Here is a 19,764-nt window from a genome sequence, read left to right on the forward strand (position 1 = left end):
GACATCCACGCCTTCTCAAAAATACTCCTTTCCTTTCAAGTTTGCTTTTATTAACCTGAAATGTAATACTGCAAATTGACAGGCCAGATGGTAACATTTTAACTTTAAAAAGAAAATGTGTTTTCATGACTTACGGTGCGACGAATTGATGTTGTTTTAAACCCCAGACACCGCATACAAAAACAAACGCTAATGTAACGCACGTGTAGGCGCCAGACTATTCCTCATTTGCATTCATTTGCATACGTGTTCAAAAATCTTGCACATGCAAATGATCCAATACCAGGGTGAGAGAGCAGGTATTCTTACATCAAAATATTCATAACTTAAAGGAAACATGCAGTGGAAATTTAGCTCATCTTGTTTTCATGCACATTACTATGTGTTGCAACACTACACACAAGATCTTAATACTTGTTTTCATTGGAAGTGACAAGAAAGTGGTAGTTTTTAAATTATTAGTAAATCCTTTCATCAATATATAAGAGGGCGCTATTTTGCTTTTGTCACACAAGGTACTCCTTGCCAAAGGTGCGTTATGAACAGTACAAGAATTAGTCCTTCAAAATTACGCACAAAAAAATTTTTGAAGAAATATTTGCCACTTCGATTGTCCAAATAAGCTGTTTTACATGATAAACAATAAAAAGTTGAATTTACTCCAAGAAAATGAAGAAAACTTTGATATATATTTGTATACACAAAGCTATGGAGACACTACGGTTCTGCCTTGAATGACATCACGCTTTGACTCATGAATATGGAAATTGTCATTAGCATAAAAACTTTGAAAATTTAAAATGTTAACATTTCTCTCTTTTACTGCTACAAAGGAGGTGGAAACTTCATAGTTACATGGCAAGAAAGCTGTTTTAAATGTATTTAAGTCATATAAATCCTATTACATGTTCCCGTTAACTGGACATTGTTTCATAAAATAGTTGTCTACCCGACCACTCTGCGTTTGTAACAACAAACGCGAACCTCTAGTTATGTTTTCCCCCGTGATGTTGATGCATGTATGTCTACATCGAGCTAATTAAAACTAATAACAAAATAGATAATTAGTATGATTTAAAGGCTGTGAAGGTGACAGCTGGCTAGGCGTCTGGCTGCAGATGTTTCCCTCGTAATTGTGGATCTTCGTTTGAATGAATTTTGTGCATACAGGATTTTCAAAAAAAACAGTGTCCCATTTTGGGGCGATGGCTTCGGAAAGAGTGAGGGCCCCGTCCCCTGCCCCCAAGAAGGCGCCAGACTATTCCTCATTTGCATACGTGTTCAAAAATCTTGCACATGCAAATGATCCAATACCAGGGTGAGAGAGCAGGTAGTGGTGGGCGCGTACTGCTCGACACCCTGGGGACGAGGTTGCCCACGATTGGACCTTGGTGATAATGTGGCCTATTTTCGAGTAGTTTAATAGGGATGTAAGTGGCGCCACCAACGTCAAAATAGTCCGCCCCCAAAACAAAACCCCATTTTTTTCTGCGGCCAAAAATTGTGGGCAAAATTTTTTGACAAAAATTTTACTTCTAAAAAATGTAAAAAAAATGTGAGCCCCCCCCCCCACACAAAGCCATATCCTGGGTGCTCCACTGCCATGCTACATTATCATAATCGGATGAATGTTGTTCACACGAGGTATGGCAAGATTGCCACACCCATAGAAATCGCAACAACACCAGACACAAACCAAAAGGCATAAAGCCAGAAAAAGGCATAAAGCTAGGAAAAGGCATAAAGCCAGGATTGCGTGCAACTAATCTTTAATTGATCAAAACACACTTGTTCAATGTACATTATGTCCTTATGCTTCTGTTTCAACTCCGATCGACTCACAGTCAATTATGAAACCCTCCAATGCAAAAAAAACTCTCCGAGGATCTACCGTTGAGAATATCTTAGCATCAGCAAAGGCACCAGTGGTACAGCCTGCACGCTGCCTATCAGTAGAAAGGCTGCTGTGTAACTTCCGGTCAAGTCGTAAACCAAACCTTAAAACAGAGACAGAAGGTAAAATTGAAATCGCGAAGTCTCGTAGAATGGTTTGACATTGTTGATCTTTTATGCTATTGCATGGTGTGATGCACATTGCCAGTGATGCCACACAAGTAACACCATGAATTAAAGTACTTCCTAATAATTATTACTTATATGTTGAAGCTACATACTAGACTACTGCAGTGAAGAAAGTGGTGTAAGGAAACGACATTCATTTATAAGGCTTATACGTACCAGGCAGAAATCCCAAAGCGACTAATAATAACGTCACCTTTAGCCCGATCCAGCCAAAAGCACCCGCCAATAGCTCGACACCAAGAACCTGCTTGACGAGAACATCCGTCTGGCAGGACAAGACCCCGTCACTGAACAAAATCAGCACCGCTGACGTCATCATTGGCCAATAAGAAGTCAGCAAAGAGGAGGCAAGGTACGAGACGGAACTCATAACGATGCAAACGGCAACCAGAGTCCACGAGGACATCACTCTGCGGTCGGTGATCGGTCCCTGACTGATTTTACCAAAGAGGTTCGCAATGCCCGCGATGGTCACGAAAGACCCCGCCTCCTCCAAAGTGAACCCGTTGGACTGCGCCTGGGACACGAAATACACAATCCACATGAGGTACGCGTAGATCGTGCAGCAAGATATGACGGCCACCAACCAGAAGCGCGAATTGAGAAGTAGTCCCGCCTCGAAGTTCTTAGAGACGAACTTCCTCAGCGAACTACGGTGAGAACGGAGAGTGCTCTCATGTGCTGATGACGAATTGGTGCGTTCGGTCTGGGGGAGCGTTTGGTAAGCGTTTGACTGATCCAGCTCAGGCTGCCTCGTTGCTACCATAACGGCGCCACTCGCAACAAAATGCATGGTGATGGCTCCCACTAGTAACATGGTTCCTCTCCAGCCGTAGGTGTTTAAGAAAAGCTGGACCAGGGGCGCGAAGACGATCAGTCCCACGGAGTAGCCGGTCCGTGCGATGCCATTGGCTGTGGCGTAGTTCTTGGTAAAACAGCGTCCGACAGCCTCCTTTGCAACGACACTCGATATACCTATGGCAGTACCTTCAAAGATATAATATAAAAAGTATACATCAAAGACAAGTTTTGGCAATGTGTATAGTTTTCATCATCTGTTGTGTAGACATGGGTCCCCTATTTGATCTACATTGCCAAAAACTAGAAACTAATATCTCACATATATTAATGTCTCATTGTAACCCCGATATATACATTGCTTTATACATAGGTTTTCCTGCACATTTTGAAACTTAATTCATTCCAATTCATAAACGGTTAACTTCAATTTCGTCTCCAGAAGACAGGAACGCGTTTGTCGTTGGTCATTCCAATTGATCAATTTCAACATTTATCCATTCGATGTCGTCAAATTTCAATGGAATTCGTCTCACCTGATGACCATGTACATAATGTAAGGATAGAATTCGTCTTTGTTCAATCGATTTCAAGAACTGTTCGATCAAATTCATCAGACAATGCGCACGCTGGTATACCATACACAGACGTATTTGGCATGGTGTATTGCAAGACAATAAATTGTAGGTTTAACAACCAATCCAAAGAACAAGAAGAAGAACTGAATGACTGTTTTCGAAGATGTGAAAATATGAATGCAGTTTGCTTTTCATAATTAATAATTACAGGCCTACTTATTTCTTGCATAAAATGGAAAATACGCAATTTTATTTGACTGTGTATACCCTATTTCTTTCAGTTGTTGACGCTTAAAATTGTCAAAGAACTAAATAAATATTGAAAAAGATTATAATTTTGCATAATAATTGTTACATGACAAATGCTTATTGAAGGTTTAAAGACCTACGTTACACAAGGAGACTAACATACACAAAAATAAAGTAAATATGTAGAAATGAACAGATGAAAACGAAAAAATATGGAAGATGGCCTACAATTATGAGGTGAGTTTGAATGAAATTTATATAACATTGATTGCAAAATGACAGAACCGATTCATCTATCGCACGTTCAGCAATTGCAGACGATGAAATTGAATTGTCTTTCACGAAAAAGTATGGCAAAAATGAGCGACCAAAGACGAAATTGAAAATGGGGTATGCAGGATCATGAATTTTCAAGACGAAATACGAAAATTAAACGCGTGTTCAGAGCGAGTCTCAATTTCAGACGAAAATGATTGACCGATTATTAGAAGTGATTGAACATTTTAGGAAATTGGCCGGGAAAACCTATATTGAAGGGAAAATACAGCATTTGCAAACATCAAAAATAAAACTACCAAATCATTTTGAAATACCTTGCTAGACTAATAGTGCATGACAGTGTAAAGCATCCTGTAAAATCAGGGCACCTGGTATACTTTCATTTTCAAGAAAAGTGGTATTTTTATATCAATTTCCAACGCTGATCGGCCGATCAGCGTTGGAAAAAACTGGGGTTTTTTCAAATACTGGCCCCAATTGACCATCGCACTTGTTTGCAATCGATTACAAACCTATGAACGGGTACGAGCCAGCTAGACTTGTTCCCTGACCTTACAATTACCCAATATATGTAAACTCCTCTGTTTCTTCTTATATGGAGTCAGGGAACCAGACTACAGGAAAATGATTGTTTTTCTTGGTTTTTATAGCATTTTCGAACCCAAAACCTCAAAAAAGTCAGTGTAACTATATTTGCTATATATTTGCAACCCCTTAATTCCATCCATTTCTGAAAAATAACAGTAAAAGCAAATGATGTATATTCCCTTTAAACAAATTCGATGGAAATATTATTTAACATTTTAATTAACTGATTAGATTGATAAGCTCATTGATGACTGGAAAGAAGCTGGAGTATCTCTGCGATAGAATCTGTTTGCTACGAGTGTTAAATTAATCGGGAAAACCGATACATTTCATGTGGAAATTCAATGAAGTTGAAATCATTGTTTTTCAATGTTTTTGAATACAACCTGCCAGTAACGTGTACAGCAACGCCAGTTGCAGAGGGTTCTCGACGAACGATCCGGCAATGGCCGCTGCACTCATCATCACGCCACACGTCATCATGACGTAACCAGCCCCAAAGCGCCTGCTCACTAATCCTCCGAAAGGAGCTGTGGAGACGTAAAATATTTGATTTTGAGTTGATCAAAGGATGGAACATCCTTGTTTCTAGATGCGAATGAAGTTGGATAACAATTAAGTAGGATAACAATTAAGTAGGATACCATACAGTGAAAATTCTGTTCGGCTATATTGCGTTTTGGGCACAATGATGATGTCTGTAGTAAATTAAGAGTAATATAATCAACTTATCATAATAGTAAATTATGTTGTGACCAGACCACCGAAAAAAATTATAATGATCGTGCAGTTTACTCTCCGCACGTATATCAGTTCACACAATTTCAACATTTATGTGTATTTAATTTAAAATGATGACTGTGAAATAGAATGAAAATGGTATTGCTGAAGGGACCCATTTGAAACCGATGCATGGAGAAAATTAAAATCATAATTATGTTTTTAAAGTATCATATTCACATGTAGTCTGGGTTGCATTACAACCAACAATTATTACATTTAAATAGTGGCTTACAGTCATGCAGATGAGTAATTGATATACGCATGAAAACGCTCAATCAATTTTAATACAGTACAACACCCATGCATGCGCTTCTTCGCAACGCCATAAATATAATACACACAGTTGAATTAAATTGCAGTTTAGAAAAATACTGTCAGTGTTACCTACGAATCCACTTGTTGCGATCGTCAGTGACGCTATCCAGCCGATAATCCACATTTGGGAGGTCAGTTGGATTTGCAAAATCGGCAGCATTATCCCGAGACCTTTGGTAATGCCGGTCTCCATGAGGTTTTCGGTCCAGAGCGCGAGGACCGCGACCCAGCCGGGCCTTCCGCCGTCCGGCCCCTCTAGACTGTTGCTCACCACCCCGCTCATAGTCCAGGGACTATTTTGGTGAAGCAACAGGGTGCGCGGTGGTTGACTTTCTTGCTCTAAGGTTTTAGAAGGGGTACCGGGTGGGCATGGACATGATATATACATAACACAACTCGCAGTCACGTGACATCGCCATCACGTGAATATTATGGAAATAACTTATGAGTGAGATAGTCCTACATCTAAATTGCCATGGGAGATTCAATAAGGTTGCAGACCAGTAAATAGGCCCCAAATTGCCTACGCCGGCCAAATCACGATTTGCATGCCCTCAAAATCTTCAGTATTTGAGAGTATTGTGGACCATGAACTTGAGGGTTTGTGAAAAAATGGATGGAAGCCGTGCACAGGACTGGGAGCTTGCAGTTGTGTGTAATTTGGATGTAATTTGGACCCTAAAAGCGCTCTATTTCGCAATGGAGTGTAGCCATCGTTATTCAAAATGGCGATGGGCCTCAGGACTATTTTTAGGGGTGATCATCTTCGGATGGAAATTTCTCCTAAAAGTCATCAGTTAACCCCAAAAAATTGAAAAGAAAATAAAAGGTGATGAAATAAGCTTTATTTTGATGTGTGTCTCGAACACCTTGGAGGGTTGTTAGTATTTTTCCCGAATTTCTGAAGTGGGAGCATTTACCATTGGGGTCTATGGAAGTTCATTTACTGGTCTGCTACCTATAATTTCAAAATGGCGGCGTCCGTGTTGTGATGAAAGTGGGATTGAAAAGGGGCAATTGCTGTCTAAAATTGTTGATTACAAAATGAAATAAACACCAAAAAAGTTTTAAAGACAATTTCTTGACACATTTTTCTGAAGTTCTTATTTTTGGTTGTGTTTTATTGAAAAACAATTCATGCAACATCATTCTTGTGGATTGTTATGTAAACACGAGAGTACACACTGCTCCATTCACCATAGTCTTAAGGTGCTTCGAATAGTTTCTTTTCATTTGTTAAATTTTCCTTTTCTGGCTAAAACAGGTCTCATTTTGTGATGTTTGTACTCTTACTATTTTGACATTTGGATCTTGAAACGGCATTTGTAGTGAATTGACTTGCCAGAAACAGTAATCAGGTTCATATTTGTACAGAAATTCTTTTCTTTAATTCGTTAAAGTAGAAGTTAGGAGCAGTTATCATTTCATTCCGATTATTTCGTATTCTTTTGTTAGTGGAAGTGTTATGAGACTACTGTGGGAACTCATACTCTCAGTACCATTTGACCCTGCTTAGATTAGTTTCTTTAGGCAGAAAACTGAGCGTTGTGTAATTGTCATAGTTTATCAATTTGTTGCTTTAGTTGTATCACTTTAAAGACTAGTATCGATGATATCGATATTGTGGTGCTAGTGCTGAGTAGCTATACAGTGTATGCACACTAGACACTAATTGATATGCGGTCACTGCACCATTGCCGGCCCTGGGTGGGACAGCCACAAATTCCAAGTTTGGGGTAGAGTGATTAACTCCACAGGAGGCCTGACTGGAGACTTTGTTTCCTGCTCATTGAGTGGTCGGGCACAACCCGACCACTCTTTGGATTTGTTCCGATTAATCTTTCTTTCTTTCTTTCATTCCAACTTGACTTTTTCCACCTTACTTTTAGGGATGTGAATTGACATAGTTTCCGAGTCGATTATGAATACCAAGTATGTCACTTTTGTTTCAGGGGTCAAACAAGATTTGTTATAATTAATTTCAAATCCAAGATTTTGGAGTAGGTTTATCACGAAATTAGTGTTTGTGGTGCTTTCTTCTTTTGAAGAAGACATGATGAGGATGTCATCTAATTAAATGACCAAGCGAATACCTCGACTGCTCGCTGATGCTACTATAGGTTTCATAACCTTAGTAAAAATTCTAGGGGCTGATGATAAGCCAAATGGTAGGCAAATAAAGCAAACACATTTTTCTGCCCAAGAGAATCAAAGATAAGGTTGATCCTTCTCACACATTGGAATAGAAAAATAAGCATCTTTCAGGTCAATTGACGTGAGAAAGTCATTAACTTGAATTAGGTTTTTCACGAGCTTGATATTTTCCATTTTGAAGTGCTCGTACGACACAAATTTGTTAAGATCTTTCAAATTAATAAATGGTCTCAATCCACCTGTCTTTTTCACTATCAGAAAAGTGTTCGACAGAAACTGGCATTCCGCCAGAGAAACTTCTCTGATTGCACCTTTGTGCAGTTCACTTATCTCAGTATTGATCACAAGTGATTCTTGATCACAGAAGGATTTCTTTTGAGGTTTTGAGGTTTGAATTGGACAGCTCAAGAAATCAATTTTACAACCTGATATGGTGATTAGAATCCACCTATCAGAAGTCATTTGAGACCAATCGCCCTTGTGTAATTTTAGTCTCCCGGCACTTGCCAATGGAGAGGATAGTAGGTCTGATTTTACATACCCGTTTTTTTTCTGAAGTAGGTCTCGTTGCAGTAGATGGTTTGTTAGATCTCTGCTGCCAGGTGGATCGCCCACGGCTGTGTTGGGGAACATTCGAACCCCGAGAAGATGAACGCCAGAAGCGTCTGTCTAACAGTTGGTCCGCTGTAGTTTGCGGACGAGCCTTTGCCTGTTCTCTGCTGGTTATAAGGCACATAACGGCGATAGGAAGACTGATTTTTCCTCTCGTCTGAGGTCAATTTTTGGCCTGCTTTGTAGGCTTCATTAGCTACCTGTTTCATTGTATTATTCATGTCTTTCCCAAACAACATTTCTGAGACGGGAGTATTGCGGGAACACAGTTCATAAGAGGCGTTCCCTGCAAGGGTAATGCCATCTAAAGCAAGTTCCTTTAACTTGTCAATGTTCACAACTTAGCCTGACTTTGTTGCATCACGCAATTCAGTCAACATTTTGCAGTAAGGAAGCAAACCTTTGATAACTTGTTTTTGGATTTTCTGTAAGATCACGTCCTTGGATCTAGCTGAGGCGGGGATGGTTCCCCAAAGTTCACTGTCTATTCTGGGTGCCGACACAGCTACCGCATTTGACGGTGTAACGTATTTTTCTGCAATTTTTGCATACGTCTCTTTCTTGATTGGCAAAGTTACCGCTTTTACAGCTCTTTCTGCTAGGTTGCTAAATATCTCGGGGCTAATTAGCCTCACTGTCATTGTAAATATCTTCAATTGGAAGAACGTCAAAATCAGCTTGCGCTGTAATGGCTTGGTTATCCGCCAGTACACTGGTCAGGTCAAACTCAGATTGAGCTGGGTCGTATGCCACAGCTTCCTGGCTTAGTAGCTCGTCTACAAACTCCTCGTCGTATTGAGCCGAGACCTCAAACTGGGGTGGACTACCAGCGGAGTTGCTGGGGCCGGCGTGCTTCGCACGTCCGGATAAGTCACGGGAATGAACCACTGATGCCAGCATCTCTTGCATGGCATTAACAGAAGTCGATAACTTCTGGATACCGTCGGCATTGGCCTGTAACCGAGCATCGATGTCCCGGCGAGAACTAGGCTTACCTTGGCCTGGTTGGGGTGATTTAATGTCGTCTTCGGACGAGTCAGTATTCATTATTGCAATGAACAAGGAGCTGAACTGTTCAGCTCTTTTCGCTATGCCTATCACACGAAGAAAAGAAAAGGGGTTTATATACCCATGCTACACTACCTCATTTGAATTACTATAGATTCATTGAATGTATTGTGTGATCCGCATGCCTGGCACCTGAAAGGAATGCATACCCTCTGAAGACTTGTACGAAGTGTTATGTAATAGAATTTAGATGTAGGACTACATCTTTATATATAAGAGAGAGTTTAACTCGGCCTCCGAGACGATGTTTGCTCATGAAAGGATCCGAGACCGCGTGGCCACCGAGTGCCCCTATTCTTTCATATGCTTCGCTTGCCGCCCCTGCGCCGAGTGCAACGAATACTCAGAAGGACTACACATTAAGTATGCCTTGCGCGGTCTGACCAATCGAAAGTCTACACTGCGTAGTATTTCCGGGCTATGCAAAACTGTCGATGGCAACGCGTACTGCAGCCTGCTCCACACCCTGGAAACGAGGTTGGGTCTACGTGCTCGCTATTTGCATGATTTGAAGCACAAGCATGTGAGTGACGTGTATAGTGCTCTGTTGCTTCCATCGTGTGTTAATACAGCTCCATGCTTCCACCAAGGCTGAGCGTTGTGAGTTCGCTGCCCGCCACATGTGTTGCGTTATAATTTCGGGGGCCTGTCTGGGATCAACGAAGGATCGATGCATTGCTTCAAACATCGCGATCTCAAACGCAGTCACACAAAAAATCAACGAAAATGTGTCCGATCCGGCGGAAGACACCCTCCACATTTTCCCACGGACGTGGAGCGATTTTGGCGTCGCGAAAGACCGCGGTCTCAGATCGTTTCAGGAGCACACATTTCTCGGAGGCCGAGTAAAATTTGCTCTTATATAGATGGTTGACCCAAGTTGAATAACAGTTGACTCGCCAAGTTCCTCGCAGACAGTCTCGCAAATTGTAAGACGTTCAAGTTTACGTTTGTTGAAGAGTCCAATATACTGAAACTTAATTATGACCTTCTTAATCAGCCTTCGCCTGTGTACTACGGCAAGCCTTTCAAGTACGTTTTCTCACAAATGCCACTGCCTCACAAAATGCCAATTTAACAGACCAACGGGAACATTTACAGACTGTTGCCATGGTACATAATTATGATGGGCGTCAATCGGTGGGGGACGGGGAACCCCTCCACCCCCCCCCCCCCATTTTAAAGTGGTGGAGACTTTTTGGGTCCCCTCCCCCCCCCCACTTTTCTTCCCCAAATAACAATTGTAGCTACTACATGTATAATGATTCTATTAGTACTCAGAATAGCTGATTCAATGACACCAAACTCGAAAATGATGTTTAAAAGATGATCTTTTGCTAAAAACAAAATTGTTTTAGTGGTCAGAAATTGCCTCAGATCGCACCACAGAAATTGCTTTTCTATAACTGCATGTCTTCTCAACTAAATCCCCCAATTACATTCATCTCCCCACATTTTCATCCCCAACTCTACGCCCTATCCGATCTATGATCGGGTAAATCAACGAGGTATCGATGCATTGCTTCAAATATTGTGATCTTTGAACTATGTTGGGTTGGAATAACGATGAGTGCATAAATAATAATATTGGCGGTTGTTGGCTGTTTGGCCTTGCTTATATTATGGTTGAACCATGCCAACTTGAATAAAATAGTTAAATCGACTTTTTCCTCGCAGGTCTTGCAAATTGTAAGAAGTTCAAGTTTACGTTTGTTGAAGAGTCCAATACTGTACCTTCATAATGACCTTCCTCCATGATTCAGACTATGTAATTTTATGGTAACACACTCAACATTTCTATTGCAAATGCCACCTTCACGTTTTATTCCATTATGATTTATTGTCAAAACAGTACAATCAGCCTTCGCCTGTGTACTATACGGTAAGTCTTTCAACTCAGTTTTCCCACATTAACAAACGCGACTGCCTCACAAAATGCAACAGACCAACGGGAAAATTTACAGACAGTTATACATGCCATGGTACATAATTATCATGGGCGCGGCGTCAATCGGTGGGGGACGGGGGACCCCCACCCCAACATTTAAAAGCGGGCACTGAATATCGTTTGGTTCCCTACCGCCACTTTTTCTTCCCCGAATAAAAATTGTAGCCTACAATAATATTCTTTTGCTCAGAACAGCTGATTCAATGACTCCAAACTCGAAAATGATGTTTAAAAGATGATCTTTTGTTTTACTATATCATACGTGGTCAGAAATTGCCTCAGATCGCGTCACCGTAAATTGCTTTTCTATAGCTACATCTCTTCTCAACTAAATCCCCCATTTACATTTAACTCCCCACACTTTCAACCCCAACACAAATACGCCCTACCCGATCTATGATCGGGTAAATCAGCTTGTGTATACATAATATTCACGTGATGGCGGTGTCACGTAACTGCGAGATGTGTTATGTATATATCATGTCCATGCCCACCCGGTACCCCTTCTAAAACCTTTGAGCAAGAAAGTCAACCACCGCGCACCCTGTTCCTAAACCAAAATAGTCCCGGACTATGAGCGGGGCGGTGAGCAACAGTCTGGAGGGGCCGGACGGCGGAAGGCCCGGCTGGGTCGCGGTCCTCGCGCTCTGGACCAACAACCTCATGGTGATCGGCATTACCAAAGGTCTCGGGATAATGCTGCCGATTTTGCAAATCCAACTGACCTCCCAAATGTGGATTATCGGCTGGATAGCGTCACTGACAACCGCAACAAGTGGATTCGTAGGTAACACTGACAGTATTTTTCTAAACTGCAATTTAATTCAACTGTGTGTATTATATTTATGGCGTTGCGAAGAAGCGCATGCATGGCTGTTGTACTGTATTAAAATTGACTGAGCGTTTTCATGCGTATATCAATTACTCATCTGCATGACTGTAAGCCACTATTTAAATGTAATAATTGTTGGTTGTAATGCAACCCAGACTACATGTGAATATGATACTTTCAAAATATAATTATGCTTTTAATTTTCTCCATGCATCGGTTTCAAATGGGTCCCTTCAGCAATACCATTTTCATTCTATTTCACAGTCATTATTTTAAAATTAAATACACATAAATGTTGAAATTGTGTGAACTGATATACGTGCGGAGAGTAAACTGCACGATCATCTAGAAACAAGGATGTTCCATCCTTTGATCAACTCAAAATCAAATATTTTACGTCTCCACAGCTCCTTTCGGAGGATTAGTGAGCAGGCGCTTTGGGGCTGGTTACGTCATGATGACGTGTGGCGTGATGATGAGTGCAGCGGCCATTGCCGGATCGTTCGTCGAGAACTCTCTGCAACTGGCGTTGCTGTACACGTTACTGGCAGGTTGTATTCAAAAACATTGAAAAACAACGATTTCAACTTCATTGAATTTCCACATGAAATGTTTCGGTTTTCTCGATTAATTTAACACTCGTAGCAAACAGATTCTATCGCAGAGATACTCCAGCTTCTTTCCAGTCATCATTGAGCTTATAAATCTAATGTTAATTAAAATGTTAAATAATATTTCCATCGAATTTGTTTAATATAGGTTTTCCCGGCCAATTTCCTAAAATGTTCAATCACTTATGAAAATCGGTTAATCATTTTCGTCTGAATTTGAGAATCGCTCTGAACACGCGTTTCATTTTCGCTACCATTACAGAACTGAGCCCAATCTAATGCATTTTCAAAACCTCAGTTTCTGAGGTTCAAGCCTAATGAAGCATGCAGTACCTGCAGCGGATTACCTGATATTTTAGCATGTTTAGACTGATAAGAGCCTACTTTTGGTCAGTTGTAACTGATCCACTAGCTAAGAGCAGTGACTTGCAGGCCGTGGTCAGTATAGGTGTTACCCATGCCAGTGTGTGACCATCCATATGATGCTATTATCATGGAGCTAGATTGTAGGATAGCATGTACATTGTGTATGTACAATGCAGCTGTGTGATTCAGGTGGCTGAAGCATAGAGCAAGGAACAATTTTACTTGGAGCATTCTTGGATGCTTGGAGCAAGGATAGCGATCATGGTTAGCATTGGTTAGGAAAATATAATCAAGATCGAGACGACTTTGACGTGAAATTATATGAACCTTGGGATTCCTTTACGCGTGCTTGTCTTAACACTTTAACTGGCCAACCAAATGCTATTAATGGGTGAGTAAAAAAAAAAGCGGAGGCAAACCCCCCAAAATAAATTTCATATTTAAAATAATATGTAGTACCAAAATAATAATGACTGGAAAGCCAATTTCATAAGCTATTGTTAGATGAAAAAATACTGAATTTGCTCAATCCGTTCAGAGAATATCAACATTTTAACGCAATGACCCTACAACCTGTTTCATCACACACACAAAAAGACAATTTATTGTGTATTCTTACTGTTTGGAACACCAAAGAAATTGACTCAGAATACTTGTTCCAACAACTGCCAACAACTGTAGTATACAATGTCTTTATCTATAACCCTGGTTAGGCAAACAATACGATTTATAAATCTTTTTTTCTTGTTTTTAAGATGGGTCTTTAAAGGACTTTGTTTCTGAATATGTTTAACTTTTAAAGTGGGGGGGAGGGGTTCAAAATGAGCTTTATATTGTCAACAGAAATGTGCACAATTATTGGGAGTGCGAATCAATATAGGCCCCCTAACTTTAAAAATCCGCCCCCAATTTTTGGAGGGCGAATCAAAGTAAATACTCCTAAGTTTAATTGTCATCAGAAATCCGCCACCTTAACTGGGACGGTGAGTTTAACCTCTAAGTTGTCCACAGAAATCCGCACCTTATTATTGAGAGGGTGAATCAAAGTAAGCTCTCAACGTTAAATTGAAATCCGTCCCTTTGTTGAGAGGGCGAATCAAAGGAATTAAGCTCTAAATTGTCAACATTTTAAATCCGCCCCTTTGGTGATATGTCATCCTTTTTACAGAGTGTTTTGAATATTCAGAAGTAGGTGTACTCAAAACAATTTTTGTACTCATTTTTATAAGTAATCGCCACTCAATTCAGTCAACGAAAAACTACAACCCATACAAGTCACTTCATTATCTCGTGGTTGGTTGATTGAACATTCATACAATTTCTTTTCCGCAGTACAAAACAATAGTCTTCGCAAAAAAAAAACCCCCGATTTAAAAGCAATGTGATGTCAACCTAACAGTACTCAAACATATAATTATACAAATTGCATCTATGACTTAGAGAAGTTTATACCCAATATGAGATTTATGTGTTTATTAGTCATCAGTTCGGGGTTTTCTTAAAACGTCAAAAGTTATTTCGCCTTGCAGTCGCACGTTTGTGGTTTTAACTTTTTGTTAAGTACACACGATGAAGCTGTTTTTGAATAACAAATAGTTTATGTATTTAAGCTCAGTTTTGTGGAACAGTAATATGAAGGAAGGTGTTTTTCTCCTACTTATTTTCTGTTACTTTGACAGCTTCTGAAAATATGTAACAAAATGGCACTTGGGCCACTAGGCCGACTTCCATAAAAAAAAAACTCTGGCCAATGGTTTTTACTGACCATGTTGATTTCCATAATCTTCCGTATGGGCATAGCCTAATGCTTCTTCTGGAAGGATGGTCTAAGTTTCTGAATAATAACAGTCAAGTTTCAAGCCCCCGGGAATGGGGGTGCTGTGGATGCTGCAGCACCCCCAACTTTTTGGATTGGGGTGCTGGAATATGCTTCAGCACCCCCTTCTCCTAGGCAAAAAATGTGTTCCAGCCAGCAGTGTTCTACGCGACGATGAAATTGCGCCGCTATGCTATACATTATGCTTGCTCTACAAATATCTCCTTCGTTTTGTTCGTTTCTAGTTTTGCTGCGGCTAAGCGCGGCGCTTCGAAAGTCTAGCACAACACTGTAAAATATTAAGAGGAGGTATTTTCTAAATCTTCAGGCAGTGCAGAATCGATATTTCTTCTCAAGGTATCCAAAATTATGACATGTCTATGATATTTCCGCCATGATGGAAGCTTTGACCCAGAAGCAATAACCTCGGCCATGACGATGGTTGTTTATGCTTGCTAGGATTTTTTTAATTCGATCTTTTAATAGGGGCAAATGTTCATACCTTTCCCCTGAAGGTTTTTCTTTTCATTTAAAAGTTTCATTGACGTTGCTAGCATTTTGTACTCAAGATTAACAAATAGCAAGGTTCACCGTGACACAACCCCAACCTAAAAGGAGTGGGACGGGCTTTTATTGAAACTATAGTCATGCTACAATTCCAGTGTAGTTTCGTTATAATAAAAAAGCTATTCATGTTTTACCTCTGTAAGTTTTTTTCTCATAAAATCTCAGTAGACCGATAAATCCATGCCATAAAAAAGCTATTCATCATCCTCTGCAACTTTTTCCTCATAAAATCTCAGTAGACCGATAAATCCTTGCCTAGCCCCAAACTTGCTATCTACCGAGCATAAACATAAAGATGCATTTGGTCTTTAAGTCTTTTATATTTGCCATTCTCTGTAACAAACAAATAACACTGCATACATCGAGAGCTACATTGTTTGGTGAGATAGAACTAAAGCGGCCCCTGGCCCTGTGGCCCCACGCCGTAATAAAACAAAACATACACGAAGGAATTTACTAAATGTAAGAAAGCAGCCTTGCAACAATAATATTTACATGCGATGTCATGCATAACGATACAATGCAACAGTATATTCTAAACAAAAACAGTTGCTAACAAAGTCAAATGAAAGTGGCCAGGAATCGCCCCCAGATTGCACGACAGAGCATCTATATTCCAAATTATGCCACGACGTAAGGGCTTTGCGCTCCGCTTTCGCATTAATTTTATCCGTCCTTTATTACAGCACCCCATGGCAAAAGTTTGTTCCAGCGGCAGTGCAAGTTTGTCACAAGTTTAATCATGCGGGGTCTGAACTGATTGCTTGATGTATCATGCTTTACCTAGATTGGGTATACTAGACCCATGCGTGTACCGTGCTTTTTCATTTTTGTACAGTATTTGTATTTCACACTTTTAATGTTCATTGGCATATCAGTACCTCAATAAATCACATTATAGGAAGTTGTCAATAAATGCATTGAGTGTGTGATTCAGTGCAAAATACAAGAGAATCTACGACAGCAGCTGAAATGAACTTTTCGTGTAATTATTTTTTAATGTTTCTTATCAATTTTGTTGTATCCATTTGTTTTAAGGAAATTGTATACCTAACGTGACAATGATACATCAAATCCCAGTCGTCAGTTGTGTACGAAGTATATAACGCAGAGCTAGCATGCTGTTGAACCTTCAAGTTGAAATGAACATCTTAATAATTGCTTCACACGGGCATAATGCTGACCACGGGGGTGTAAAGGGTCTGTGTGCGGCGTATTGTGTGTTGCGTAACTAATAATAACCACTCCTGAAGTGGCAATAATGTCGGTTAGTCCTGGGCTCCACCCAGTGTAACGGATACCTACTTAATCTCAGATAAGAGCGCAGAGGCGCTAATTACCCCCAAAATGCATTAGCTAGATTGGGCTCGGTTTTGTAATGACCTCAATTTCGTCTTGAAAATTCATGATCCTGCTTACATCATTTTCAATTTCGTCTTTGTTCGCTCATTTTCGCCATACTTTTTTCGTGAAAGACAATTCAATTTCGTTGTCTGCAATTGCTGAACGTGCGATAGATGAATCGATTCCGTCATTTTGCAATCAATGTTATATAAATTTCATTCAAATTCATCTCATAATTGTAGGCCATCTTCCGTATTTTTACGTTTTCATCTGTTCATTTCTACATATTTACTTTTTTTGTGTCTGTTAGTCTCCGTGTAACGTTGGTCTTTAAACCTTAAATAAGCATTTTTCATGTAACAATTACTATGCAAAATTGTAATCTTTTTCAATATTTATTTAGTTCGTTGACAATTTTATGCGTCAACAACTGAAAGAAATAGGGTTTACACAGGCAAATGAAATTGCGTATATTTTCCATTTCACGCAGGAAATAAGTAGGCCTATAATTACTTATTATGAAAAGCAAACTGCATTCATATTTTCACATCTTCGAAAACAGTCATTCAGTTCTTCTTCTTGTTCTTTGGATTGGTTGTTAAACCTACAATTTATTGTCTTGCAATACACCATGCCAAATACGTCTGTGTATGGTATACCAGCGTGCGCATTGTCTGATGAATTTGATCGAACATTTCTTGAAATCGATTGAAAAAAGACGAATTCAATCCTTACATTATGTACATGGTCATCAGGTGAGACGAATTCCATTGAAATTTGACGACATCAAATGGACAAATGTTGAAATTGATCAATTGGAATGACCAACGACAAACGCGTTCCAGTCTTCTGGAGACGAAATTGAAGTTAACTGTTTATGAATTGGAATGAATTAAGTTTCAAAATGTGCAGGAAAACCTATGTATAAAGCAATGTACATATATCGGGGTTACAATGAGACATTTGTGTATGTGTGATATTAGTTTCTAGTTTTTGGCAATTAACGTAGATCAAGTAGGGGACCCATGTCTTCACAACAGATGAGGAAAACTATACACATTGCCAAAACTTGACTTTGATGCATACTTTTTATATTATATCTTTGAAGGTACTGCCAAAGGCATATCTAATGTTGTTGCAAAGGAGGCTGTCGGACGCTGTTTTACCAAGAACTACGCCACAGCAAGTGGCATTGCACGGACCGGCTACTCCGTGGGACTGATCGTCTTCGCGCCCCTGGTCCAGCTTTTCTTAGACACCTACGGCTGGAGAGGAACCATGTTACTAGTGGGAGCCATCACCATGCATTCTGTTGCGAGTGGCGCCGTTATGGTAGCAACGAGGCAGCCTGAGCTCGATCAGTCAAACGCATACCAAACGCTCCCCCAGACCGAACACACTAATTCGCCATCAGCACATGAGAGCACTCTCCGTTCTCACTGTGGTTCGCTGTGGAAGTTCGTCTCTAAGAACTTCGAGGTGGGACTACTTCTCAATTCGCGCTACTGGTTGGTGGCCGTCATATCTTGCTGCACGATCTACGCGTACCTCATGTGGATTGTGTATTTCGTGTCCCAGGCGCAGTCCAACGGGTTCACTTTGGAGGAGGCGGGGTCTTTCGTGACCATCGCGGGCATTGCGAACCTGTTTGGTAAAATCAGTCAGGGACTGATCACCGACCGCGGAGTGATGTCCTCGTGGACTCTGGTTGCCGTTTGCCTCGTTATGAGTTCCGTCTCGTACCTTGCCTCCTCTTTGCTGACTTCTTATTGGCCAATGATGACGTCAGCGGTGCTGATTTTGTTCAGTGACGGGGTCTTGTCCTGCCAGACGGATGTTCTCGTCAAGCAGGTTCTTGGTGTCGAGCTATTGGCGGGTGCTTTTGGCTGGATCGGGCTAAAGGTGACGTTATTATTAGTCGCTTTGGGATTTCTGCCTGGTACGTATAAGCCTTATAAATGAATGTCGTTTCCTTACGCCACTTTCTTCACTGCACGGAGTAGTCTAGTATGTAGTTTCAATATACAAGTAATAATTATTAGGAAGTACTTTAATTCATGGTGTTACTTGTGTGGCATCACTGGCAATGTGCATCACACCATGCAATAGCATAAAAGATCAACAATGTCAAACCATTCTACGAGACTTCGCGATTTCAATTTTACCTTCTGTCTCTGTTTTAAGGTTTGGTTTACGACTTGACCGGAAGTTACACAGCAGCCTTTCTACTGATAGGCAGCGTGCAGGCTGTACCACTGGTGCCTTTGCTGATGCTAAGATATTCTCAACGGTAGAACCTCTGAGAGTTTTTTTGCATTGGAGGGTTTCATAATTGACTGTGAGTCGATCGGAGTTGAAACAGAAGCATAAGGACATAATGTACATTGAACAAGTGTGTTTTGATCAATTAAAGATTAGTTGCACGCAATCCTGGCTTTATGCCTTTTCCTGGCTTTATGCCTTTTCCTGGCTTTATGCCTTTTGGTCTGTGTCTGGTGTTGTTGCTATTTTCTATGGGTGTGGCAATCTTGCCATACCTCGTGTGAACAACATTCATCCGAGTATGATAATGTAGCATGGCAGTGGCGCACCCAGGATATGGTTTTGTGGGGGGGGGGGGCTCACAATTTTTTTTTACATTTTTTAGAAGTAAAATTTTTGTCAAAAAATTCTGCCCACAATTTTTGGCCGCAGAAAAAAAATGGGGTTTTGTTTTGGGGGCGGACTATTTTGACGTTGGTGGCGCCACTTACATCCCTATTATACTACTCGAA

The 19,764-nt window shown here is 40.5% G+C and overlaps 2 protein-coding genes across 2 annotated transcripts; one reads left to right on the plus strand and one right to left on the minus strand.

Moving 5' to 3' along the window:
- Positions 1–1,753: 1,753 nt before the first annotated feature.
- Positions 1,754–6,231, minus strand: LOC119733622 (monocarboxylate transporter 12-like). The gene is made up of 4 exons (XM_038207029.1): positions 5,742–6,231; positions 4,961–5,104; positions 2,239–3,069; positions 1,754–1,997 (listed from the first exon to the last, which is right to left on the minus strand). Exons 1-4 carry the CDS (start codon positions 6,058–6,060, stop codon positions 1,888–1,890), a joined length of 1,404 nt encoding a protein of 467 aa, XP_038062957.1. The 5' UTR covers positions 6,061–6,231; the 3' UTR covers positions 1,754–1,887.
- Positions 6,232–11,877: 5,646 nt separating this feature from the next.
- On the plus strand, positions 11,878–19,417 carry LOC119734117 (monocarboxylate transporter 12-like). The gene is made up of 4 exons (XM_038207475.1): positions 11,878–12,241; positions 12,694–12,837; positions 18,099–18,929; positions 19,175–19,417. Exons 1-4 carry the CDS (start codon positions 12,028–12,030, stop codon positions 19,282–19,284), a joined length of 1,299 nt encoding a protein of 432 aa, XP_038063403.1. The 5' UTR covers positions 11,878–12,027; the 3' UTR covers positions 19,285–19,417.
- The last annotated feature ends 347 nt before the right edge of the window (positions 19,418–19,764 follow it).

This window comes from Patiria miniata, unplaced genomic scaffold (assembly GCF_015706575.1).
Source record: "Patiria miniata isolate m_02_andy unplaced genomic scaffold, ASM1570657v1 HiC_scaffold_26, whole genome shotgun sequence".
Taxonomy (NCBI): Eukaryota; Metazoa; Echinodermata; class Asteroidea; order Valvatida; family Asterinidae; genus Patiria; species Patiria miniata.

Coding starts and splice junctions, on each gene's coding strand:
- LOC119733622 (XM_038207029.1), bottom strand. CDS start 6,060: ATGTATATATCATGTCCATGCCCACCCGGTACCCCTTCTAAAACCTTA. Junction 5,105..5,741: donor CGCAACAAGTGGATTCGTAG/GTAACACTGACA, acceptor ACGTCTCCACAG/CTCCTTTCGGAGGATTAGTG. Junction 1,998..2,238: donor CGCTTTGGGATTTCTGCCTG/GTACGTATAAGC, acceptor CTCTGTTTTAAG/GTTTGGTTTACGACTTGACC.
- LOC119734117 (XM_038207475.1), top strand. CDS start 12,028: ATGAGCGGGGCGGTGAGCAACAGTCTGGAGGGGCCGGACGGCGGAAGG. Junction 12,242..12,693: donor CGCAACAAGTGGATTCGTAG/GTAACACTGACA, acceptor ACGTCTCCACAG/CTCCTTTCGGAGGATTAGTG. Junction 12,838..18,098: donor GCTGTACACGTTACTGGCAG/GTTGTATTCAAA, acceptor ATATCTTTGAAG/GTACTGCCAAAGGCATATCT.